Genomic DNA, 27,201 nt, shown 5'->3' with positions numbered 1-27,201 from the left:
TAGCCTTCATATCTACTCAATCAACTTTTTTAAGCTTTAACAACATGCTACGTTAGGTACTAATAATTGCACACATCATTTTATCTAAAATAGTTCATTTCTCCAAATTATCTAGCTTTGTGAGTTGCAATTTCTTGTTTAACTTTCTAGTTTAATGTTGATATTCTTAATATATTACTTCAAAGAGACATTATATTTTGTGAACATGATCAATACAAAGTTGGCACCTTTACGACATATGATATGATCTTATTCCAAGGAATCGTAAATTTCAAGAACACATTGTTAAAAACGTGTGTACATGAATACTCATATGTCTAAAAAATAGACAGGCAAAACTTATTAAAATGTACGCATCAGATATTATACACAAAGATGTTCGTATCAGATATTGTATCTAACTCAGTACTTCAACAGTTTAAGTAGTTCTAACTTCCTCTATAGTGCCAGCTAATTTATCAAATTTAGCCCCTGTCACTTCTTTTACAATCTTACCGTCTTTAATAATCTTGAACGTAGGAACCACCTTTAGGCCTAACTCCTTTGCCAATGCCTGTCATTTTAACCATGGTATTAGCTCAAGGTGGCAAAATGTGGGGCCCCTATTAGTTTTGCACCTTCTATACACTTTTTTATTTTTCATTCACATTTGATGTGGGGCTAGTGCAAGGCCGGCTAAGGCTATGGGCGAAGCAGGCGACGGCCCTGGGCATCACGCGGTTAGGGGCATCATTTCGAAAAAATTTATTAATACTCATAGTTTAAATCTCCTAAAGATATATGTTTGTGTAACTGTTGGGGGCATTTTATAATCATTTCGCCCGGGGCATGCAAAAATTTTGACCAAAGTTTGACCGGCCCGCTAGTGAGTCAAATGGTTATACTTTTGTTATGTGTCAACACGGGCCGGGCTGGGTCACATTGGGCAGCCCGAAAACACGTATTTTATGAGTGATTTTATTTGCAGGATTATCTAATGTGATGAATAGTATTATAGAAACTATACTTGATACAATAATGCTCTGAACCTATTCTAAAGAAGTGAATTAGGTGCTATTACGCATCTGAATAAGCTGACTGACTTTTGACCCATTTGAGCAGGTTAGCGTGTTGGTAATTGTTGGAAGCTTTGACGAGCCCAACACACCCACTATAGAGGATCTAGACTATACTAGACTCACTACACCAACACTTTGACGTTGATTAGCCTTTAATTTTATAAATCCTTAGTGCACAATAATACTTAGGCGACAGTGTCGACCATATATCGTTCAGGCGGTATAACCGACCATATATCACTTAGGCGGCAGAGCCGACCATATAATAAAAATAACACAAGTGCACTAAGAACTTAAACACAAACTAAGGCTTAATCGGAAAACTTAACAAAGAACACTTTTATTAATACAAAATGTAATTACAATATTACTCACTCACCACACTTTCTTTCTACTCGCTACTTGTAAGCGTTCTTTCTCTAACTCACTCTTTTCTCACTTCTTCACAACTCTCACACCTTACAAATGAAATCTCCCCCCATATTTATACTACTCCATGGAACATTCTAGAACCTAGATATTTCCATGGATATATAAATATCTAGATATTTCTACAACCTACAAATATCTAGATTTTTCTTTTACATTTCAATTTCTCGATTTTTCTCTCATATTCTAATATCTAGATATTTTCTTATACATATTAATATCTAGATATTTTACCCATATACATTTACTAATTCCATATTATTCTAAATTTGCATTGTATTTTAACACTCCCTCTCAATGCAAATTTTCTTCCAACGATGTCTTGCAGACCATTCCAAGTGCTTCTCTGAATTTTGTAAACTTCGGTTTACTTAGGCTCTTGGTGAATATATGTGCTACCTGTTCATCTGTCTTTGTTGGCACCATCTTGATTTCCCCTTCAAGGACCTTATCGCGAACATAGTGATAGTGTACTTCTATATGTTTTGTTCTTGCGTGAAAGACTGGATTCTCTGCTAGACGTATAGCTGATAGGTTATCGCAGAAAAGCTCTACTTGATAGTCTGTTGATTGATGAAGATCTTCCATTAGTTGTTTCAACCATGTAATTTCTTGTGTTGCTGACGATGCCGATCGATATTCTGCTTCAGTGCTTGACAAGGATACTGTTGGTTGTCTCTTGCTGCACCATGATATTACTCCTGATCCAAGACTAAACATGTATCCAGTTGTTGACCGTCGTGTATCATAGTCTTCAGCGTAATCAGCGTCACAATATCCAGTCACGTGACATTCTTTTGTTTTCTTGTACAAAATGCCAAAGTTAATAGTGCCTTTAACATACCTTAAGATGCGTCGTACAACATCAAGATGAGGCTTCTTCGGATTGCTCATGTATCGACTAACCACTCCAACTGCATAAGATATGTCTGGCCGGCTTACTGTGAGATAAATAAGACTTCCGACCATCTTTCGATACATGGTAACATCTTGAAGACTTTTTCCTTCATCTGCTCGTAGTTTTGTATTCGGATCCATCGGAGTTGAGATAGGTTTGCAATTAAGCATTCCGTACTTTTGTAAAAGATCTCGCGCATATTTCTGTTGTCCCAGAAATAATCCTTCTCTTTTCTGCTCTATTTCGAGTCCAAGAAAATGTTTGAGTTCTCCAAGCTCCTTCATACGAAATCTGATAGACAGATTCTCTCTTGTTCTTTGGATCTCCTCATAGTGATCTCCCGTGATGATTAAGTCATCCACATATACTAGCACTATGGCTAGTTTTCCTTGATCTTGTTTCACAAATAAACTAGAATCTGAAGGAGCAACTGTGAAACCGTTTTGTACCAAGAACTCGCCAATCTTCCCGTACCAAGCTCTTGGAGCCTGCTTCAAGCCGTATAGTGCTTTCTTTAATTTGAAGACATGGTCAGGATGGGACTTGTTCTCAAAGCCTCTTGGTTGCTCCATATAAATGTCTTTGTCAAGTTCTCCATGTAAGAAAGCGTTCTTGACATCCATCTGCCACATCTTCCAAGATTTGCTGGCGGATAAAGCTAGTAGAGCTCGAATTGTTGTGATCTTCGCCACTGGACTAAATGTTTCTTCATAATCCAGCCCATATTGTTGAGAAAAACCTCTAGCAACAAGTCTAGCTTTATACCTTTCAATGGAGCCATCTGATCGAGTCTTCACCTTGTAAACCCATTTACAAGATATTGGTTTTACATCTTTTGGCTTTGGAACTAAACTCCATGTCTGGTTTTCTTTTAGAGCATTAATTTCTTCTTCCATTGCTTTCTGCCATTCTTGACTTTGTGCTGCTTCTTCATAAGTGGAAGGCTCAATAGGTATTGATTCATCCACATGAGCAGCATTGGCATACCTCGAATTAGGTTGCCTCGGCCTTGTTGATCTCCGTAATTCTTGCACATGCTCCTCGGCATCCATTTGGCTTGGACGAACCTCTTCGGATGTAGATCGATGTACCCCAGTTTTCCATGGACTCGTTTCCTTAGAGTACGATCCATCTCCTTCTTTAATTGGATCCGATATGTGCTCTTTATGTTCTTCTTTCTCTTCTGGAACTTCTTCTAATCCATGAGATTCTGGAAGCTCTATCTTTTGAGGTGACCACCATGAAGAAGCTTCATCAAATACCACATTTCTTGAAGTATGACACTTTCCAGTATTTGGATCACAACATCTCCATCCTTTTCTTGATTCATCATAACCGACAAAAATGCATCGGATTGCCTTCTTATCAAATTTGCTTCGTAGATGATCTGGTACGAAGACGTAGCATACACATCCAAAAACCTTGAGATGGTTGACGGTTGGCTTGATCTTCCATAATCTTTCATATGGTGAAATATATCCCAACTTTGTTTGTGAGAGTCTGTTAATCACGTATGAAGCCGTCCTCATAAATTCGGCCCAAAATCTTCCTGGTACATTCTTACCATGAAGCATACTTCGACAGGTTTCAGCAAGATGACGATTCTTACGTTCTGCCACTCCATTCTGTTGTGGAGTATTAGGGCAAGTTAATTGCCTTCTGATCTTGTGCTTCTCAAGATAGATATTGAACTCGGTTGATAAATATTCTCCTCCATTATCTGTGCGTAAGCATCGAATCTTAGTATTGAGCTCACTTTCTACCTTGTTCTTGAACTCTTTAAACTTCAGAAAAGTCTCCGACTTCTCCTTCATGAAGTAAACCCACACATATCTTGAGAAGTCATCAATGAATGTCACCATATATTTCATACCTCCAAGTGATGTTTGTTTCACTGCTCCGAAGACATCTGAGTGTATTAGCTCTAGTGGTGTCTTGGACTGATGCGCTGACTCCTTGAATGGCAATTGGTGAGCTTTGCCAAATTGACATCCAGCACATATTGTATCTGTTCGGATATCAATTTGAGGAAGCCCATTTACTATGCGTTTCACCATCATCTCCTTTAACTTATTGTATCCCACATGTCCAAGACGTTCATGCCACAGATCAGCCGTCTCATTCTTTCGAGTCTTATCCACATATGCTGTTTCAGCAGATAATACATAGACCGACTCTATTCTTTTTCCTTGCATAATTAGATTGCCAACCACCTTCACTCTCTTGAATACAGACACATCTTCTGGTCCAAAGAGCACATAATTTCCTTCTGCTGTCAATTGTGGTACTGACAGTAAATTCTTCTTTAGGCCAGGGACAAGATACACCTTCTCGAGTTGGAGCTTATGAGAGTCACTTTCACTTGGAATTATTGTCTTTCCAATGTGAGAAATAGACAACCTTGAATTGTTGGCTGTCAACACGACTCTTTTTCCTTTGTAATCCTCCATTTCTTGCAGCTTCGTCTCATCATTGGTCATATGATTTGAGCACCCAGAATCGATGATCCAATCATCTTTGTAGTTTATTTTTGACTTTAAAGTTGTTGTAAGAGCTTGATCATCTATGTCAGCTTCAACAGAGAGTCCAGCTTCTGCATCCCATGTTTTCTCATTAATGGATGCTTCGAATGTGACCTCTTTCTTCTCATCTCTTGCGGCGGACACATTTCCTTCGAAAGTTCGCCTTCTGGGGAATCTACAATCTCGAGCAAAATGACCCTTCTTGTCACAATTGAAGCATTCACCATTCTTTCTCTTATCATTTTCCCCGTATTGTTGGCGATGATCTCTTCTTCCTTGTTGAGCTCCCCCTGAAGCGTTGCCTTTTGATTTTGGGTGACCCTTCCACCCATATGTCTTACTTTCTTTCATCGCCTCTTGTCTTCGAGATGTTGCTTTCTTCTTATTGGTGAAGAGTGCATCTTCTCCGTCTTTTATGGTTACTTCATTCATCTGCTTGGCTAATGCCTCTTGATTAGCCAATAAATTCTCCAGCTCTATTAATGATGGTTGAGTAGGCCATCCTCTCACAGCGGCTATAAATCCATTATACTCGGATCTTAAGCCATGGATGATAATTCTCTTCATCCTTGCATCACTCACTTTCTCTTCAGGAGCAAGTTGAGATATCTCACGACAAATAGATTTCACCTTGGTGAAATACTGAGAAATAGATAGATTTCCTTGTGAGATACTTGCGAGCTCATTTTTCAAGAGCTGGAGGCGTGCTTCATTCTTCTTTGAAAATATTTTTTCAAAAGTTTCCCAAGCTGCCTTTGGTGTTTTCTCGTCACGGATGTGCTCCAATAGATCCTCCTCTATTGTAGTCTTCAATATAAATAAAGCCTTCCCGGCCTTGATGTTCCATTTTCTCAAGGCTTCGGCATTTTCTTTCGGTGGAGGCGTTGTGTCACTGCCAGCAACTATTTCCCATAAATCCTGTCCTTGTAGGTAGGATTCTATACAGGTCCGCTAATAACCATAGTTGTGGTTATTGAGACTCTTGATTCCACTGCTCGTACTTGCAAGATCATTCATCATGACGTCCAACGTCCAATAAGCTTGGTCCCTGACCGATGAGCTTTCACAGTTCCTAATTATGCTCCGACAGAATCTTCCTTAGAGCCTTGGTGAAAACAAGCCGATGTAAACGTCCAACGTTTACCGATTTCCTCTACTAGAAATGGTCCCGAACGACCCGCTCTGATACCAATTGTTGGAAGCTTTGACGAGCCCAACACACCCACTATAGAGGATCTAGACTATACTAGACTCACTACACCAACACTTTGACGTTGATTAGCCTTTAATTTTATAAATCCTTAGTGCACAATAATACTTAGGCGACAGTGTCGACCATATATCGTTCAGGCGGTATAACCGACCATATATCACTTAGGCGGCAGAGCCGACCATATAATAAAAATAACACAAGTGCACTAAGAACTTAAACACAAACTAAGGCTTAATCGGGAAACTTAACAAAGAACAATTTTATTAATACAAAATGTAATTACAATATTACTCACTCACCACACTTTCTTTCTACTCGCTACTTGTAAGCGTTCTTTCTCTAACTCACTCTTTTCTCACTTCTTCACAACTCTCACACCTTACAAATGAAATCTCCCCCCATATTTATACTACTCCTTGGAACATTCTAGAACCTAGATATTTCCATGGATATATAAATATCTAGATATTTCTACAACCTACAAATATCTAGATTTTTCTTTTACATTTCAATTTCTAGATTTTTCTCTCATATTCTAATATCTAGATATTTTCTTATACATATTAATATCTAGATATTTTACCCATATACATTTACTAATTCCATATTATTCTAAATTTGCATTGTATTTTAACAGTAATCGCCTAATGGGTCAAACAGCATTTTTTCCTGCTTGTCTAACTAAGTGAGACCGAATGGTTTACCTGCCAATACTTTCTTACACATGCTTTTGATTCACGATTAAATAATGTGTCAATAATGAGACTCTATTTATAAGAAAATAACCTCAATTATACGATAAAGAAAGGTAGACTGCATAACTTATATAGACTCTCAAATTTCTATATATATGGATAGAAATATAACTATAATCAGTCTATTGATGGTGGTTTTGAATACTGGTTCTCTTAGTTTAACCCATTTGACTCGCTATAAACAAAAATATAACCCGAATTAACTATAGATAAATGGGTCAAAATTACCACATTCAGTATCAATGGATATTAGTATTTTTATTTCTCGGTCGTTTAAAAAGTGGAAGACTAGCTTATAGATGCGTCTAAGGAATGCAAATAAATTAACAACAAACCTTGTTTTCTTGATTGCAATCAAGCTTTAGGAAGACCACATCAAGATACTTCTCTGACAATTCTTTATATTTTGGAGCAATAACCTTGCAAGGACCACACCTACAATGTTTAATATAGAATCAGAACCACTAAAACATACATTTTTGTTTAACCCAAAAAAAAAAAAAAAAAAAAAAAAAAAAAAAAAAAAAAAAACTGCTGAAAAAATACATCTTTTTATTCCTACATTAGCTCTTGATTTTGAATAGATAAAAGTTATAAATGTTGCAGCTTATGAACCAGAGAATCAAAGGATAATATACAAAAAACTGCAAAATGCTACTTCAGCTAATTTTAATACAACGCTTATGCGATCATTAAGTTAGCTTGTGTGTTATAAAGGTATATATGTTGAGGTAATATTTTATGTTAAAGTAAGTAAACGGGTAAACAGATTTTTCCCTATTTAGACGGACCGTAGAAGGGAAATAATTATACAAAGATGGCCGCGTACATTTAAGTAAACATTTAATCCTCTTAATTTCCGGGTAACCTGGATAGAGAAAAATCCGTTTACCCGTTTACCTACTATAAAATGCATATTACCTTCACATATATACCCGTATAATACACAAATATTACCTTAACATACATACCCGTATAATACACGAGTTACTAATATAGTAATATAACAAGTTCAAACTTAATGATTACTTACCACTGAGTATACATGTCTAGAACCACAGTTTTATCACCAGCAGCATTAACGAGTGGCCAAAATGTATCTATATTAACTTCAGTCACCTGACCCACAACCACCGTGGGACCCGTAGTTTCCATGCTCGATCTCACCGTCACTGATGAACTCAATCCTGCTTTCATGTTCTCATTCTTCTTATTAATCATTATCATCATAGATGAAAACTGGTGTATTTCTCCAAAAACAGTAGACTTTTTGGCAAAACATGATGGATGTGAAGCATTTGATAATGATGATGATGATGTTAATGGGACAGGCCTGCAGACTTGAAGAATTTGCAATGCCATTAACGTAGCAAATGTTGTATATAGAATATGTGTATCTATTGTTGTGTGTGGGTGAGAGTGGTGCAAGTGTTTAAAAGATTTGGAAGGGGAGTTGATTGAATTTTAGCATCTTGATGTATTTTATGCGAATATGTTGGAGGTGTGTATTTTGGATGTTTTTTTTTTTGGGTAAGAAATGTGTTTGTGGCTATGATGGATTAGTCAGATATAACATAATATCATAGAAGTCGTATGTGACTTGCTAATGATTGGTACACTAGTAGGCATTATATAAATATAAAAATAATATCACAAAAGCCATTACAGGACTTCCTTTTTTGTTCAGAATCAGGCAATTTTTAGTTGACTTAATTTGACTTCTAATCTAATCGATAATGGATTAAAAGTCAATTATCTTCATGTTTAATGTTGAAAAGCCAATATAGCTATATTAATTAGATAATCCTTTTGACATTACCCGATTGTGTTCTAAGATAGTCTAGTGGTAGATGTCTTAATATTATCACACAAAATCTATATCAGAGTAAAAATACTTACTCGAACAATGAAAACCTTATTCATCTACTGTTAAAATACAATGCATATTTAATATGATAGAATAATATGGAATTAGTAAAGGTATAAAAGAAAAATCTAGATATTAAAATGTAAAAGAAAAATCTAGATATCTATATGTGAAGAAATATCTAGATATTTATCCATTGAAATGAGTAGTATAAATATGTGTGGGGATTTCATTTGTGTAGAGTTAGAAAAAGAAGTTGTGAAGAAGTAAAGAAGAGCGTGAGTTGAGTTCATAATATTGTAATTATTTTTTGTATTAATAAAAGTGTTCTTCATTAAGTTTCACGGTTAAGTCTCAGTTTGTGTTTAAGTTCTTGGTGCACTTGTGTTGTATCTATTATATAGTCGGCTATGCCGCCTAAGTGATATATGGTCGGTTATACCGCATGAATGATATATGGTCGACAGTGTCTCCTAAGCATTATAGTGCACCAAGAATTCATAAAATTAAAGGTTAACCAACGTCAAAGTGTTGGTATAGTGAGTGTAGTATAATCTAGGTACTCTATAGTGGGTGTGTTGGGCTCGTTGAAGCTTCCAACATCTACATTACCAGAGATCGTGTATGTTTAAAATTTCAATGGCTTCAATAACAATATTGTGTCTTCCTTAGAGTAGCTAGATCGACAAATTTTTCCAAGTGAACAAACTTTTCAGCCTTTAGTCTCCATGTAAGTATATCTATTCGTTCGTTAAAGGGGGTCACCTCAACACATAAGATCACTTAGAAGGATTTAGTGACCAAAATAATGCATCTAATCTAAAAAGGTTACTTAATCTCATGAGTCAACATCCATATTTTCTAGTATGGAGGGTGAGATATTCCAAGTTGTAACTTCATATGATAGGATAGGAATGAAAGACTGGTGAACCAATAGCATCCGGTAAAAAGCCAAAGGCCCGTGTGTAACAACATACATAGTATTGTTTTTTCATTATAAGACAACAAATCAACATAAAACCGAACTTCCTTTTGGCAAATGTCATGCTCAAATCTATGTGCTTGTAAATCCTTTGGAGATTGTGCCATCTGAAAGGCTCTAAGTTGGCCAAAGACGTGTGGAATCAAAACTGTCAGAATAGCAATGATTTCTGAAAACATTCATTACACATGCTATAGATGGATGCATACATGTACGTTGAATTGAACATGCTATGCAGTTAATAATATAAACTAGCATATACAAAGCTCAATGTAGTACCATGCTATACTCACAGGTAGTCTTTATTAATACCTTTTGTCTTCATTGAAGATCAGATCACTCCCTCGCGTGTCAGTGGATTGTACTTCATCTGGAATACTGAAATTGGAACTTCATCTGGAATCCTGAAATTGGAAACGGAAAACTTACAATCACTACCTAAATTATACATTTGTGATAATCATAATCATCATAAATCATAAATTAAATCTGAAATTTGAATCGTACTATGTGATTTCATCCATGGTGTTTTGGCGGGTTTTCACGTTCTTCAAAATAAAACGCTAGCTCTTTGTGTGCAGCTCACGCCTCTTTTTATCATTGCTCCATGCTCATTTGTTACACACTTACCATTTAGCATTCTTGTGTTTAGAACTAGATCATGGTAGTCCTTGTAACTTATTAACATATATATTTAATATTTAGCATTTTATACTTAAAAGGGTGTTTTGAATTTTGGTTTTTCACCATTCAACTAGTGCTATATGCTTCGGGTTATCCGTGTTTTAAATTTTGGTTTTTCATTGACAAACATTCGATCTTTGTAATAAAGAGACTAAATATATTCTTTTAAAATATTCTTTTCTGATTGGTAGATGCGAATGGTTAATGGTTTTATTTTTAATAATACTTCGATAGTTAAGTAGTACGAGTACAATTTTTTATTTTTTTGGCAGAAAACATAATTTTTTCACAACGTTTTCTTGTCTGAATTGAACTTCGTCCACCATTTTGACAATAACGTTAAATTCTTCAATCTTAACGGCACAACACCTAAACCCCCGCATTCCTTTGGAAGACAAATCGTACTCCATTTTACAAGAGCCATTTTTCTTACAGACGAATCTCCACCCCACACGAAATTACGCCGAAGACCTTCCAATACACCGTTCATTAAAGAATGATCTTTGATAAATTTACTTTTAATTTTTAGTGGATCAATACTACATTGGTGCGTTAATAAGTTATATAGTACAACTGGTTAGTACACAATTGTAAGGATTTATCAAAAATTTAAATGAAAATATCAACTCTCATTTATAATCATTTCATATAACCATTTGTTTATTGAAGTGCAAAAATTTTGTTTATGGAAGTACAAAAAGTGATGACAGATTTACATTATAAAACAAAGACTTTGTTAAATGGAAGAGTAAACGATAGTGTTCAAGACAATGTCTAAAGTTCACGGGCTCACACAACCAAAGAGCATTGGCTATGCGGTATTGAAGTAGCACTGTGACCCTCAGATTATGGGTTCAAAACTTGTAGTGAACATTATGTATATATTCATGTAAAAATCGTGTATGTGACTTGCTAATGATTGGTACACTGGTAGGCATTATATAAATATAAAATAATATCACAAAAGCCATTACAGGGCTTCCTATTTTGTTCAGAATCGGCAATTTTTAGTTGACTTAATTTGACTTTTAATCGATAATGGATCAAAAAGTCAATTATCTTCATGCTTAATGTTGAAAAGCCAATATAGCCGCTATATTAATTAGATAATCCTTTTGACATTACCGGATTATGTTCTAAGATAGTCTAGTGGTTGAGGTCTTAATATTATCACACAAAATTTTAATTTCAATATAACCCAGTTATGCCGCGTATATCAGAGTAAAAATATTTACTTGAACAATGAGAACCTTATTTATCTACTGTTAATATACAATGCAAATTTAATATGATAGAATAATATGAAATTAGTAAAGGTATAAAATAAAAATCTAGATATTAAAATGTAAAAGAAAAATCTAGATATTTGTATGTGGAGAAATATCTAGTGTGTAGAAACTTCCATTGAGTATAGTATAAACAAGAATTGAGGGTTCGCGCGTTGCTACTCTAAGATTTATGCAATTTTAACGCTAGCTATCGATTTAGACGACACATTTTACAATCACATGTTACCAAACCATTTATACTCTTCATGATCAATTGTACTTTTACCCTTCATCTAGCCTTCTCCAATATCATTGACATTTAGATCCTTTCATACGCCCTATCGTTTTCTTTGACGTCTGCCAAGATTTAAAACCATAACACTGTGTAACACAACATAGCAACTAAAAAATGACAAATGACAATCACATGTAGGTCCTTTCAACTATTTGAAAAGATCCTACGATCTTCTTGACATACAAACAACCAACGACAATTAGTCCTTTCAACTATGTTGTTGTTATAATAAAATTTAAAAAAATGTATTCAATCATATTGATCTGTACAATTTACAAACAAAGACTAAACTAAAAAGTAGTAGTTTTTAAAAATGTTCTTTAGTTTACCTGCCCAATGTGGGTTGGATTGATTAAACCTATAACTCTTTCCATAGCCACACATCCCAGATTTCCAGTCCTTAGATTCACCTGGTCGACCCAGAAACACAACTGAACCATCAATAGCAGTCTCATCTTCATTCCCATCTGTTTGAATTCTCAAACGCCTTACAGCTTCTGTAATTTCAAAAAAGATTATAGAAATATACCAAGATACAACAGTTTCCAAAATCTCACAAATTTCAATAAGTTCATGATCACAACATACGTAAACAAAATATTAGAAAATATCACCATGTTAATTAAAGCAGCACAAACGAAAGAGAAATGCACTATATCATAGATTAAACATGAAGCAAAATATATGGAGAAATAAAAAATAGATTAAAAAAATACCTTTGCAAATAAATTTGGAAACAAAAATCCCTTATAAAGAATCTTGAACCGAACCGGATCTTCTGTGACGGCTATTAAAGCATTATCAATGTTGAATATACAAATACATAAATTGGAAATGATGTTGGTGATTAACTATTAATAACCAAAACATAACATAAAGCATTATGTTAAACTCTATATCTAGAACTATAAGACACTCGATATAGGTGCTCAAAAAGCATAATTGCAGATTTGAGTGTAAATACTAACCTTTATTGTTGAATGGACTGAAGCAACCGTCTTTGCCTCCTTATCTATATAGAAATCGAGTACTCTCGTGACAACGGGTTCAATATATCCAAAGGTACCAGTGGGGAATGATATCAATCCAAATTATACCTGGAAAATGAAAAAATATATGGATTAGTGCAGCGTGATTAACATACATCAATGTCAACCAAATGTGATTAAAAAAATAAATTTCAAATTCTGATCGAATACAGACTGTTTTATTGATGGTATTCTTTCATATCTTATTCCTGCTGCCTGCCAAAAGAACATTAAAGATTTTGTGCACCAAAAAAACACATACCCAATGTAAGGGTGGTGCTACTTTACTTTTTATACATAAAACCCCCAAATGACTTATAATTGAACTAATAAAGTAAATGTTGAATTTACATCTGACACACGCACCTATTTTAGTTATAAACTTAAAGTTACGGCGTGTTTGCATCAACCAAACTGGAAGCAAAAATACACGCTTTACATGACCCATCCATGTTGCCACCTTTAGCGAAAATATAAAACCTCAGCCATGTTTTGTACCTGCGAATTTTAATTATTGGACATTCCAGGCATTTGAGAAATATTTAAACCCGGAGAGTTTGAACGACTAATAGTGAAATTTAAGTAGTTGAATTTCTCAATGTATCACTTTTAGCCATCTTTGTTTCCATAACAGATGGCTACCATCATGACCAATTGCTGAGACTGGTGAAGCAGTTGGCGAATAAGAACCATATGATGAATGGTTTTAAGGGATTCTTTGCCTGGACTGAGTAGGTTTGATAACCTGTTACAGTAAAAAAAAAATACCACAATCTTTTGTTCAAGAGTATATGTCATGACGGATTTATGTAACTGGAACCGAAGTATTGTCCGGGCAAGCTGGTGGAAGGTTGAAAATCTGAAATGCACAACATCCGATTATGATAGATTATATCTGGGTCGCCATTGAGTCTACAAATTCAGAAACATATTTGGTAAAAATACAGAAACAGTAATAAACTGAACACATCATTTATAAGTTACAATTAATAAAAAGACTGTTCGTATGGGATTATTTGCCTAGACTGAGTAGGTTTGTAACCTGTTGTGGTAAAAATTTTCACCACAATCTTCAATTCAATAGTATATGTTATCTTGAATTTATGTATGTAACAGACTGGAACTGTTCGGACAAACTGGTGGAAGGCTGAAATGCACAACATCGGGCTGCGATAGAGTATATCTGGGTCGCCATTAAGTCTACAAATTCATAAACATATTTGGTAATAATTCATAAACTTGAGCCCATTTCTATGCAGACACTATAGAAATCAACATTAGATACTTGAACTGTATTCTAACTTTGAGTGGATAACAGTCAAGAGTTTATGTGATTAGTATTGAGAGGTGTCTTTATTGGTTAAAGAAGAGTACCAAGTGTATTGAAATGATACATGCCTCCTGTACCATAAAATCATACATCATTTTATAATTATTTTTTATATTAATATTAAAGAAAAGGATCAAATAATACAAGGTAGTACATGTAACTTTGTATCAAATGTTAAAGAGTGCACAATAGTACCTGAAGTATATTGAAGACCTTTTCCTCGAGGACAACAAATAGCCTATTCCTCGAGACTTTGTTGCCACAATTTAACTTGAAAACCATATAATACCTAATAACTACCAAAGCATAATTAACCAATACAAACCTCCAATTCTTCCAAATTTGGATAGGGTCCCGCATCAAGTTTGCTCCTAAGAGCACCAAAATCCATAGGATGCTTAATAATTTCATGGTAATCGGGGAGTTACATACAAAAAAAAAAAAAAAAAAAAAAAAAAAAAAACTGAAAGTTACAAACTTTTATAGCAAATCACCTCGTTAGGATCAACAGGTTCAGAAAAAAACCCATGAATATCCTTCCTGCAGGTCAATTAAAAGTACCCACAAAACTCTATTAATTCAACAAACATGACAAGAAATAAATTGTGTTCTTATTCAAAGCAGAGCCAAAAGGAGAGAGACACTTTTGAAGCCTGTCAAGAATGAACACCAACAACTTTTTGTCTGGCAAAGGCGTTGTGGGACCGGACTCAAATGGCGACCCTGCACACAAAATAAATATAAATGAAACGTGATAGCAAAAAAGATGTCACCCATTTATACACAAAGTGACAATTACAACCCATTTAAGTCACAATTATGAAGAAAAAAATACATATAGAAGACTGATTTAGTAAACCAAAACAAAACTTATTCAATCGTCACCTAACCCGCCCACTTTGACACTACACCCAAAACGGATTTCTTTGTATGCAACACCGATTATACAATTGACCTCTCGCAATATCTCAATTTATTCAAAATCATCAGATAAACATATATATTATGAAGATAGATGTAAAGTTTAGTAAATAATCAAACAAAATGCTATTACCAGGTAATCTTTGTTGCCCATTTGGAGTGTGTGTGTGATGACCCGAAAATTTCTGACCAAATTTAAACTTAATCTTTGTATGATTAACATTTCCGACACGATAAGCAAAGTCTGTAAAAGTGAATCTCAAAATTTTTGAACTACTTTTATATATTTAAATACCCTTCGGTTGTTTTCGACGATTCGCGAACAATTATATGTAAATAGATACATATACACTATAACTTGAAAAGGTAACAATGTATTAATTATTTGATACCGTACATTAAACTTATTGGTTTAAATATTTATTTGAATATATATGATAAGTTGAAATATTTATTATTAAAATTTATTTATAAATAACTTCCAATGTGTATTTAAAAACTGATTTATGTATATTAAAAAGATATATACATATATATATAATTTCAAGTTATTTAGTAAACGATAGTAACATTTTCAAATTGCTACAGTACCCAAAATGCTACAGTGTTTTTGAAAATCACTATTTGCTACAGTGAATTGCTACAGTGGTATAGTTTATGGATGATTTAAGACTATATTTTGACAATGGTACGAGTCACGAAATGTAAAATGCAAATTTTCTAAGCGTACGAAAATGCGTTCGAGAAACCGGAACCGGGACATAAGTCGAGTGACGACGTACGACATATCGGAACAAAAATTACAAGTCAACTATGCACGTGAATTTAATATAATATATAATTAATTATATAAATTATATATATTATATATTAATATTTATATTATGTCGACAAAGATAAAAACAAACGAACCAGGCTGGTGACAGTTGGCCATGCGATCGCATGGCCATATGCCCATGAAACCATGCGATCGCATGAAAGGAGAAATCAGGCCACACTATAAAAGCTCGACCATTTCTACTTCTGATTTAATTTAATTTTACTCCGTATTATTTAAATTATTTAAATTATTATTATTATTATTATTATTATTATTATTATTATTAATAAGATTATTATTAATCTTATTATTTTTATTATTAATATTAGTGTTATTATTTTTGCGATACAAAAATAATAATGTACATAAAATATTACGACGGAGTGCTGTCCAAGTAATTTTCAAAACGAATTTCCGAGCGAGCTAGAGCTAAGGAAAATATGAGTTATTACCAAGGAAATTATGGGTAATGTTCGGGGGTATTTTTGTGAATCAAACCTCATGTTTATCATCTCCGATGCGTCTACGTGCTTTCCTGCAATATTGTATATCAATATTAAACAGTGAGTTTCATATGATCCCTTTTACTCAATATATTTTTGGGCTGAGAATACATGCGACTGTTTATAAATACTGAAAATACTAGATTTATATGTGTGAGTTTCATATGCTCCCTTTTTAATTGCTTTTGCAATATATATTTTTTGACTGAGAATACATGCACTTTATTTTAAACACAATGGATACAAGTACATACTAAATTCTACACTGAGTTTGAACCTAAAATCCCTTAGCTTTGGTAACTAGTAACTGCCAGTTATAAGAACTGGTGGGCGCGAGTAGTAGTATATGGATCCATAGGGCTTGACATCCCCGTCCGAGCTAGAGCACTAGCCTTTTAACGGACGTATACTATTTGAGAAGCGTATACGTTGGTTTGCGTGTATTATTAAGATTATTATACAAAGGGTACTTATTATATAGACGTTAAAGTTTAGTTACCAGGGTGCTCAATTTCGTAGAATATTTTGATAAACGTTTCGGATGAAACAACTGAAATCTTGTGGTCCACCTTTTATGTAAAACCTATTGATAAACGTTTTGAATAAAACAACTGAGATCTTGTGATCAACCTTTACATACAGATGATTTGAAATGTTAAAACATATTGATAAACGTTTTGAATGAAACAACTGAACTTTTGTAATCCACATTGATATACGGATTATGTGTAATATTAAAACTATGAACTCACCAACCTTTGTGTTGACACTTGAAGCATGTTTATTCTCAGGTTTCTAGAAGTCTTCCGCTGTTTGCTTATACGTGATACAAGATATGTGCTTGGAGTCATACATGCTATATACAAGAAACTTGCATTCACCAAACCATTACCATGTACCTTATTTTGACTGTATTGTCAACAGATGTATTATTGTAAACCATTTAAATGGTGATTGTCTATACGTAGGAATCATCAGATGTTAAAAACCTGGAATTTATATATTCATTTATGAAATACCTTCTCAAACGAATGCAATGTTACAAAACGTATCACATAGAGGTCAAAACCTCGCAATGGGACCAGATGATGATGTATTCGTCCAGGTGGATTAGGACGGGTCATCACAGTGTGCAATTCTTTCACATCCGCCTATTTTCCACAACTGCTTTATACAACAACAAAAGCGTTAAAAATAAAGATAACCATCAACCACATAAAACAGAGACTGTTTCAACAATGTCAACATCATACTTTCAGAGTCTGTTGAAAATAAATTCAATATACATCACATAAACAAAAATTCGCAAAAACAAAAATAATACATAAGGAACTAAATAACAGAATACCTGCAGATGTGATGGAAAAGACAGCGCATAAAAATCCAAAGCTATTCAACAACTTTAAACCTGAAATAAGTAAAAGGAGAAGTAAGAAACATGTTCTCTTTCAGGCAATTAGACAAACACCTTAATGGGCAAGAATAATTGAAGGAAAGCTAATTAGTACATGGTCCTTTGGCAACAACCAAAAAGTAGCAACGACAATACCATATGAAAATACCCTAAATAACACCAATTGAAAAGACAATACAACATAACAAATGCAGTTAGAGAACACACGTCATCACATATATTTATTTACTATTTTAAAAAATATAAACTCGAAGAAGCAAAGATCATGAAATTACTAAAAATCTCATCACTGGAGCTATAAAGTTTTGTTATGCACGGGTTTTTCAAGCCTTTGTATATAATATATGTGACTTGATTGTTCTTATTACTATCTGAAAACATTTTAAATATATTAAGAAAATACAAATGAAGGGGATTAATTACTTCATTCTAATGATTTTGATTTACGGGAAAAATTACATGTGATCAAAAAATTTGATTAAAACTCGGACATACAATTGGTGGCCATTAAATGTCGATAAAATTTGAAAGTAAAATGAGAAGTAAAAAACATGTTTTCTTTCAGGCAATTAGACAAACACCTTATGAGCAAGAACAGTTGAAGCAAAGCTAATGAGTACAGGGATGTTTACCAGTAACCAAAAAGTAATAACGACAACAACAATTACTGATTATCATTTAAAAATACCGTAAGCAACACCAATACAACAAACAACACAACATAATAAATACAATTAGAAACACAATGATAAAATTTGAAGCATGCAAAAGAGGAAGAAATAAAATTAAAATTAATAGCAAAAAAAGGGAGTCAATAAATAAAAATAATACATAAAGTACCTGCCGCTGTGGAAGGCGCTTAAAATCCGAGCAACGAAGAATATAGCAGGTGAGAATCCGAACGTCTTCAGCAGCAAAAACAGCGAATTTCAGAAAAGCTTGTATGTAAGAAGATGGCGTCGGCCACGATGACGATGAGCTTGAGCAACGGTCGGTCACTTTTTAGGGTTTGTTTAAGAAAAAATTATGAAAGAAATAGAGCAACAAAAAAATTATGAGATAAATAGAGCAAATAAATTAAAAGAAGAAAGCATGAAGGAAAGAATTAGAGCAAGAAGGTAAGGGATAAGGTATGGGAGGAGGTGAGGAAGAAGATGGCTGAAACAGGAGCGGGTCGTTTATTTTTTTCAAGAAAAGAGGGGAAAAAAAAAAGAAGGGGGCAAAAGGTGAGGATTTCACGAAAGGTGGATCAATGGTAAGGAAAAAAACACACTTGCTATCAGTATGTGTATAATATAGGTGGGAATTTCATTTGTCTAGAGTTAGAAAAAGAAGTTGCGAAGAAGTAAAAAAGAGTGTGAGCTGATTTCATAATATTGTAATTGTTTTCAGTATTAATAAGAGTTATTCGTTAAGTTTCCCGGTTAAGTCTCGGTTTGTGTTTAAGTTCTTAGTGCACTTGTGGTGTATCTGTTATATGGTCAGCTCTGCCGCCTAAGTGATATATGGTCAGTTATACCGCCTGAATGACATTGTCTCCTAAGCATTATTGTGCAATAACGGTTCATAAAATTAAAGGCTAACCAACGTCAAAGTGTTGGTATAGTGAGTGTAGTATAATATAGGTCCTTTATAGTGGGTGTGTTGGGCTCGTTGAAGCTTCCAACATCTACATTACCATAGACCGTGTATGTTTAAAATTTCAATGGCTTCAACAACAATATTTTGTCTTCCTTTGAGTAGCTAGATCGACAAATTTCTCCAAGTGAACAAACCTTTCGGCCTTTAGTCTCCATGTAAGTATATCTATTTGTTCGTTAAAGGGGGTCACCTCAACATAAGATCACTTGAGAGGATTTAGTGACCAAAATAATGCATCTAATCTAAAAAAGTTACTTAATCTCACGAATCAACATCCATATTTTCTAGTATTGAGGGTGATGATATGCCAAGTTGTAACTTCATATGATATGATAGGAATGAAAGACTGGTGAACCAATAGCATCCTGGAAACAGCCAAAGGCCCGTGCGTAACGACATACAGAGCATTGTTTTTTCATTATAAGCCAACAAATCAACATACAAACGAACTTCTTTGCTCAAATCTTAGCGCTTGTAAATCTTTTAGAGATTGTGTTATCTAGCTCTAAGTTTGCCAAAGACGTGTAGAATCAAAACTGACAAAATAGCAATGATTTCCGAAAACATTCATTGCACGTGTTATCTAGCTCAATGTAGTACCTTGCTATAATAATAGGTAGTCGTTACTCCCTTCGTCCCACAATAAGTGTCCACTATTGACTTTTCAAAGTCAAATTTTCTCAACTTTGACCGTACATATATTTATTTGTGTTATATAATATTTGATAAAAATTATATGAATGAAAACATATGTAGAAACTCAAATCATTCATATTCATATAATTTTTATTAAATATTGTATAATACGAATACAAATATTTACTATCAAAGTTGAGAAAATTTGACTTTGAAAAGTCAATAGTGGGCACTTATTGTGGGACGGATGGAGTATTAGATAATCATGCAGAGATAAGAGTTTTAGGGTACAATGAAGTATGGCGAGAAATACCAATCTGACATACAAACATACTAAACAAACCATTGTAAAAAAATAGCTACTTTTTGTTGTACCTCTTTTTGACTTCCAACCAGAATGCAATTATGGAAGAAAAAAAACTACTCTTCTTTGTACCTCTTTTCGACTTGCTCCATACTACGAATCTCTTTGTGGTACTTGCAAACACGGTAGATACACCTGCACCACATTCATATGCAGATGCACAAATTACAGGAGGATGTATATAAAATAATGGTTGGTAGTTGAGGGTGGTTGAAGAAAATTGATTCTGAAGGCACCCAAAAGCAAAAAACGTTACTTTCACATAAGTATTTATTTCAACTATTTTCTACTTTTGAGTATACGTATCTTCGACCCATTTATAAGCTATCTTATATCAGGGCCAAATGAGGAAGGGAAGTAAAAAGGGAGCAGGTCAAATGGCTCCAACAGACTATCTGGGTTGATATCTTTCCCATGTGTATTCTTAGTGATACAGTCTTATTTTTCTTCTTAAAAATATATAGATATCAAAATATATTCATCATAGTTATTATAAAGCTTTAAAAGTCATATTTGACGCGTTAAAAATTCATAGAAATATCAAAAATGTAGTATAAAAATGAGTCGAGGGTCTACCCAACCCATCCTGGCAGATTTTAAATGCGCTAGAAAGGTGCCCTTTTGACCCAATACCCTTTCCACCCCCATCCAAAATGTGTCTTGGCCAAACTTTGTACAATGAGAATATTTATCCAATCTATTTTGTGTGTTAATACAATAACGACATACCAATAGAGAAGACATGCAGAACAACACAGAATTACATTTCTCTGAGACTTGAAGATCTACACAAACAATTGCATAATCAATATATTAACAATATAAACAATAACCGTAATAAACATTGTACTGAGTACTGGGATTAACATCAAGGCTTACTTTTGATGTAATTTGAATTTGAATACAAGATGATTTAAAGTTGGAAAACAGAAATCTAGTGGGCCTGGTGATACACCTACCTTAAGTTTAAACTTTTTACTTACATAAAACAGTATTTCCATCAAATTAAATTAATGCCAACCCCTATGTTTTTTTGTGGCACCAAATGTAGGGAAATTGATAGAAGCTAATCCACTTGCAACACACCCTGAACAGTATTATATGGGTTACTTATTGTGTTCAAAAGAACCTCTAGAACTAATCCAAGTGATCATGTATTTGCAAACAATATCAGGAAAAATTAATGTGGAATGTCTCGTGAAGATTACACAGTTTCTTATGAAAGTGCACCACTTATCATCCCGTAAACTATAGTACTTGCACAAGGAACAACATATTATGAAAAAAATTGAATTTTCCATTAACTAAAAATGTATAATTTTTTTTTTGAAAGGCAGGGTAATTATATTAGAACTTTAAAACGAGGAGTACAAGAGTTGTCTCGGCCGTATATTGACAAGACCAAGAACAGACTCAAATTACAAGGACATAGGTGCAAAGATTGCACCAACTCGAAGTACATAACAACAAGAACCGATTACAAATCTAACAAAGACGAAGGATTGGATAGCCAACTAAACCACTCGATCTTCTTTTCTTTGAGCCTACACGAAATCCATTCAAAAGACTTTACTTGTATTTCGTTTACAAGTACCGGGATGATCATAGGATTCTTATTAAACACATGCAAATTTCGATTCCTCCAAATATAATAAGCACATACCCACTCCACGGCTTGCCAAATTTTTTTACCGAGAGCGGACATTACATGTGATGAGGATCCTTGTAGCGTATCAACCACACAGGAAGAGGCAAAGTTACCGAGATTCCACCATTTATATACCCGTTTCCACACTTCCAAGGCTTGGTTACACGAAACGAGGGAGTGGTCCACCGATTCGAGGTTGTCGTCGCATACGGGACACCGAACACTATGGAGATCAATGCCTCGTTTATCGAGTTCCACCCTAACCGGCAACCGACCCCTCATAGTTCTCCATACGAATATTTCAACCTTTTTAGGAACAAGAGAGTTCCTTAATGTATTGAACGAATTACCATTACCAAGGATGTGTTTATCTAGGATTGAGGACAATTTTTTGACCGTGAACGCACCATTATTTGCAAGCGACCACTTCCAAGTTACATTTGAGTTAAAAACGAGAGAGATAGAGCGAATTAAATTTTCCACTTCTTGCAATTCACTTGAAGTTCTTCCCGACGGTTCACGCATCCAAACCCAGTTAAAACGAAACCCATTATCCGAAGAAGGACCTGCAACATGGTGAAACTGATACGAGGGAGAAGTAGCAGGAGGTCCACCTGCCCGAATAGATGCAGCAGGGGTCCTGCCGCCTTCAGTTGCTGGATCAGAAGCCGGGAGAGCTGAATGGGAATGGGCCGAGGAGACAGAAGGTAATGGGGCTGCTGCTGCTGCTTCAGAATGATGTAGCTCAGACCTTGGGACTGAGAAGATAGGTATCACACGATCTCTGATGATAGCATCTTTATTTGATTCTAGATTGTAAATTCTTGGAAACAAATTTTTTAAGCAATCCGAGCCGCACCAATTGTCCTTCCAAAAGTAAGTAGAAGTACCATCTCCAATTGATTTCTTGAAGGAGCTAATAAACGGAATGTGATGATCTTCAATGATGTTTCCTGCAAGAATAACATTGTTCCAAATACCCGAGGCCGAACGATGAGCGCGCCCACCGAGCGACCTCAAGCCACCGTCAATTCCATAAATACTACGAATAATTTTGACCCAAAAGCTATTGGCTTCGGTTTTAAACCTCCACCACCACTTGCCCAAAAGAGCAAGGTTTTTGCTTTTCAAAGACCCGATATTTAACCCCCCCTCCCCATATGGTAAACAAGTAGTGACCCATTTTACCCACGAAATTTTAGAACCCGCGAGATCCCCACCCCAAAAAAATGAACGTCTCAAACACTCAAGAAGGTTAAGCACACATGTCGGAGCTCGAAAAAGCGCGAAGTAGTACAAGGGAAGACTATTAAGCACCGATTTTAGAAGCACTAATCTTCCACCAAAAGACAACGTCCTCATTTTCCACTCCGATAGCCTTTTTTTAAACTTATCAATTACCGGATCCCAATCGCCAATTTTTTTCATTCTAGCACCAATTGGAAGACCGAGGTAAATGAAGGGGAATTTACCGGCTTGGCACCCCATACGTTTTGCTAGTCTCTCCACATCTTCCGAATTGACACCGACACCATATAAACAACTTTTGTGAAAATTAACCTTTAGCCCCGACGAAAGCTCAAAACACTTTAGGATTTTGAAAAGATTAAGAGCATTTGAAGATGACCATTCACCTAGAAACATTGTATCATCCGCATATTGCAAATGGGATACTACAACATTATCTTTTCCAACCTCAACACCTTTAAAGAGACCTCGATCCACCGCGGCTTTAGTAAGGATGTTAAGTCCTTCCGCGGCTAGTATGAAAAGAAAAGGGGAAAGAGGATCACCTTGCCTAACCCCCCTTCCGATTGAGAATTCTCGAGTGGGTGAACCATTTACGAGTATGGAAATACTAGCCGAATTGAGACAAGCTAGAATTCTTTTACACCATTTATCACCAAACCCCATACTTGACATTACTTCCATAAGAAAATCCCAATTAAGACTATCAAAGGCCTTCTCAAAGTCAACTTTGAAGATGATGCCTTTTCTTTTGAGCTTCTTCAAGTAATCAATGGATTCGTTTGCCACAAGTATGCCATCTAATATATACCGATCTTTCAAGAAGGCACTTTGTTCCGGACCAACGAGCCTAGGAATGACCTTTCTTAACCGGTTGGAAAGGATCTTTGCCACGATTTTGTAGAAGCTACCAATAAGACTAATGGGTCGGTAGTCATGGATGGATAAAGGATCACTCTTCTTCGGAACCAAGGTGACAAAAGAAGCATTACAACCTTTAGAGAATTCACCCTTTTCCCAGAACCAAGTAATCGCGTTAATAACATCGATCTTTATTACATCCCAAAACTTCTTGAAGAATCTCAAATTAAACCCATCCGGCCCGGGTGCTTTCGAACTACCACAATCATGAATTGCTCCCAGAATCTCCTCCTCACTAATAGCCGCCTCTAACCCGTCGGCTTCTTCGGTAGATAAGGTAGGATACGATAAATCAACGAGGCTAGGTCTAGAGGACGAATGATCTTCAAAACGGCCTTTGAAGTGATTGTAGGCCTCCTCCTTAATGTCAATAGGATTCTCACACCAAACACCATTTATATTTAGACCCCTAATATTGTTTTTATTGTAACCCCTTTTAATTACCGAGTGAAAATACCTAGTGTTTTCATCCCCTTCAAGAGTCCATCGGACACGGGCTTTCTGTCTAAGCATATTTACCTTAACCCTTTCTCTTTGTAGCCATTCTCTCCTCGCCTCCATCCATTGTCTTCTTTCATCATCATTAAGGCACCCTAATTCGGCTTTGAGTTCAAGCGTGTTCGCGATGGTTTTGAACATATCAATTTCACCTTCGAGATTACCAAACTTGTGTAGACTTTTTGTTTTGATAGCAATCTTGGTAACTTTTAGTTTGTTTCTGAGTCGACAGTCCATCCTAGTGCCTCCCCCAACATCTTCCAACCACGCATCTTTAATTATCTGATCCATCCCATCGATATCTAGCCAATCGTCAAAAATCTTGATAGGCTTCGGGCCGAAATCCCTATCATCATCTTTCAAAACAATAGGACAATGATCCGATTTATCACGATCTAAAGCAACCACCGAAAGCCGATTCCAAAGATTATGAAAAGTTTCATTCACGAGAAAGCGATCCAACTTGCTAAATTTGAGGCCGTCATCACTAACCCGAGTGAATATTCTACCCCCCAACGGGATATCAATAAGATTGGATTTCTCAATGAATTCATTAAACATCTTAGCACGACTTTCTACAAAATGACAATTGAATCTTTCACTTTCCCCCCGAACTTCATTAAAGTCTCCGCATACCACCCAAGCTCCATTGCTATCACTTGAGATAGTATTGTGTAATTGATCCCAAAAGATAGCTTTACAATGATCATCATGTGGGCCATAGACGTTGATAACATTCACCTCCTTTTGAGAGCTTTTCCAAGTACCTCGAACACCAATGAAATAATCACCAGATATAATATTAGTAGCATCAAATAAATCAGTGTCCCAAATAATCAACTGCCCGCCCGACTTCCCGACCATTTCCTTTTGAATAAAGTTACAATTATTGCTACCCCAAATAACACTTATCCATTGCAGATCCACACTATGTAATTTTGTTTCTTGTAACAAAATAAAACTCGGTTTCTGGACACGACATAAACTTTTCAACCAACCAACTTTACTATCCCTACCAACCCCAAAACCCCTAATGTTTAAAGACAAAAATAACATGATGAACATAATTGAAACGAAACAGAAGGAAGGGATAAAGATTAATTAGGTGGCTTCTGCACCCACCTTAACCCCAGGTTACCCCCAAATTCTTTCAAACCATCGTTAGATACAGAAAACGAAGAGGATTGAGTTGAAATCATTGAGGCAATTCTTTCTATATAATGAAAGTTATAATTCCATAAAGGATTTCTCTCAAAACGAATAGCTCCCAAGCTCTATCCTTCCCTAAGTCTGTCTCTGTTTCACAGTAGGATCTTTCAAAACAACTCTTATCTATACCAAATGCCTAATTGGAACTTAAAACTATACAAATGAGGTCCTTGAACAAACCAAAAGCTATTATCCTGCAACTTGCAAGATAAAGTAGCTTGTTGATACTTAGCTCTAAAGACTAATTATAAGAGCAGTAGTAATAACATACCAATTTAATGCCTAAATACAATTAGGGTCAAAGTGCAAGTGAAATCAAACATGATGAAACTGATATGGACAACCACAAAGCATCACACAGTTCACCACATTAAACTCTCATAAGACATCCTAACACCAGGAGGCAAGGGGATCTTAATTCCTAGACTCTTTACAACACTCTTAAGCCCTAATAAAACCAACAAAAAACTGAAAACCGCAAATGTTATCATGTTGACATTATTACCGAATAGTGCTTTCTACATGTTCATCCAAATAGACTAGATCGCATATAGATAAAGCGTTTTTACACTCAATTGAGTTCTACAGAAAATGAAACCCTTAAATTATATACCGAATTACTATCAAATTGGTCACAGATATACATACAGTAATAATTACTAATTACTTAAAAAAAATTATTACTGTTATAATTTCATACTCTCTCCGTCCCAGATTAATTGTCCCCAGACAAAAAACACATAGTTTAAGAAATGTCATTATCACACTGTACTTTTTCTGTACTTTTTTCTTACTTTACTGTTTTACCCTCAACTAATTAATTAGAAATCTCTCTCACCTTTGTAATTTAATTAATTCATTAGGGACAATATTGTAAACATCATCAAATTTACTTTCCATATTTGGAAGTGGACAATTAATTTGGGACGTCCCAAAAAGAAATACTGGACAATTAATCCGGGATGGAGGGAGTATTGTATATGAAATATATCTTACTAATATGAAGGAAGATACTAATATGAAGGAAGATAGAAGAGAGTAAATTCTTA

At 35.1% G+C, this 27,201-nt stretch overlaps 3 protein-coding genes across 3 annotated transcripts in view; all 3 read right to left on the bottom strand.

Annotated features, from left to right (window-relative positions):
• Positions 1-240: 240 nt before the first annotated feature.
• Positions 241-8,440, bottom strand: LOC139857391 (thioredoxin F-type, chloroplastic-like). The gene is made up of 3 exons (XM_071846143.1): positions 7,909-8,440; positions 7,211-7,310; positions 241-553 (listed from the first exon to the last, which is right to left on the bottom strand). The coding sequence occupies exons 1-3, from the start codon at positions 8,235-8,237 to the stop codon at positions 419-421; spliced, it is 564 nt and encodes a 187-aa protein (XP_071702244.1). The 5' UTR covers positions 8,238-8,440; the 3' UTR covers positions 241-418.
• Positions 8,441-11,729: 3,289 nt separating this feature from the next.
• LOC139857380 (uncharacterized) lies at positions 11,730-17,984 on the bottom strand. Its single transcript, XM_071846132.1, has 10 exons — positions 17,922-17,984; positions 17,701-17,737; positions 15,384-15,410; positions 14,974-15,052; positions 14,824-14,869; positions 14,525-14,753; positions 12,940-13,911; positions 12,688-12,758; positions 12,301-12,468; positions 11,730-12,033 (listed from the first exon to the last, which is right to left on the bottom strand). Exons 3-7 carry the CDS (start codon positions 15,402-15,404, stop codon positions 13,879-13,881), a joined length of 408 nt encoding a protein of 135 aa, XP_071702233.1. The 5' UTR covers positions 15,405-15,410; positions 17,701-17,737; positions 17,922-17,984; the 3' UTR covers positions 11,730-12,033; positions 12,301-12,468; positions 12,688-12,758; positions 12,940-13,878.
• A 2,512-nt stretch (positions 17,985-20,496) lies between these two features.
• LOC139857370 (uncharacterized) overlaps positions 20,497-27,201 on the bottom strand; it is an 82,191-nt gene continuing 75,486 nt past the window's right edge. Inside the window, exons 3-4 of the mRNA XM_071846120.1 lie at positions 21,358-21,413; positions 20,497-20,763 (exon numbers count right to left, since the gene is read on the bottom strand). Coding sequence (XP_071702221.1) covers positions 20,685-20,763; positions 21,358-21,413 — 135 coding nt within the window. The 3' untranslated portion in view covers positions 20,497-20,684. The remainder of the gene's footprint in view (positions 20,764-21,357; positions 21,414-27,201) is intronic.

Source organism: Rutidosis leptorrhynchoides, chromosome 1 (assembly GCF_046630445.1).
Source record: "Rutidosis leptorrhynchoides isolate AG116_Rl617_1_P2 chromosome 1, CSIRO_AGI_Rlap_v1, whole genome shotgun sequence".
Classification (NCBI taxonomy): domain Eukaryota; kingdom Viridiplantae; phylum Streptophyta; class Magnoliopsida; order Asterales; family Asteraceae; genus Rutidosis; species Rutidosis leptorrhynchoides.
The sequence above is the reverse complement of the archived record's forward strand: the minus strand, read 5'-3'. Positions and strand labels throughout refer to the sequence as shown.

Coding starts and splice junctions, on each gene's coding strand:
- LOC139857391 (XM_071846143.1), bottom strand. CDS start 8,237: ATGGCATTGCAAATTCTTCAAGTCTGCAGGCCTGTCCCATTAACATCA. Junction 7,311..7,908: donor CTAGACATGTATACTCAGTG/GTAAGTAATCAT, acceptor TAAACATTGTAG/GTGTGGTCCTTGCAAGGTTA. Junction 554..7,210: donor ATTGCAATCAAGAAAACAAG/GTTTGTTGTTAA, acceptor TTAAAATGACAG/GCATTGGCAAAGGAGTTAGG.
- LOC139857380 (XM_071846132.1), bottom strand. CDS start 15,404: ATGGGCAACAAAGATTACCTG. Junction 15,053..15,383: donor TGGGCAACAAAGATTACCTG/GTAATAGCATTT, acceptor TTTTGTGTGCAG/GGTCGCCATTTGAGTCCGGT. Junction 14,870..14,973: donor ATTCTTGACAGGCTTCAAAA/GTGTCTCTCTCC, acceptor ATTGACCTGCAG/GAAGGATATTCATGGGTTTT.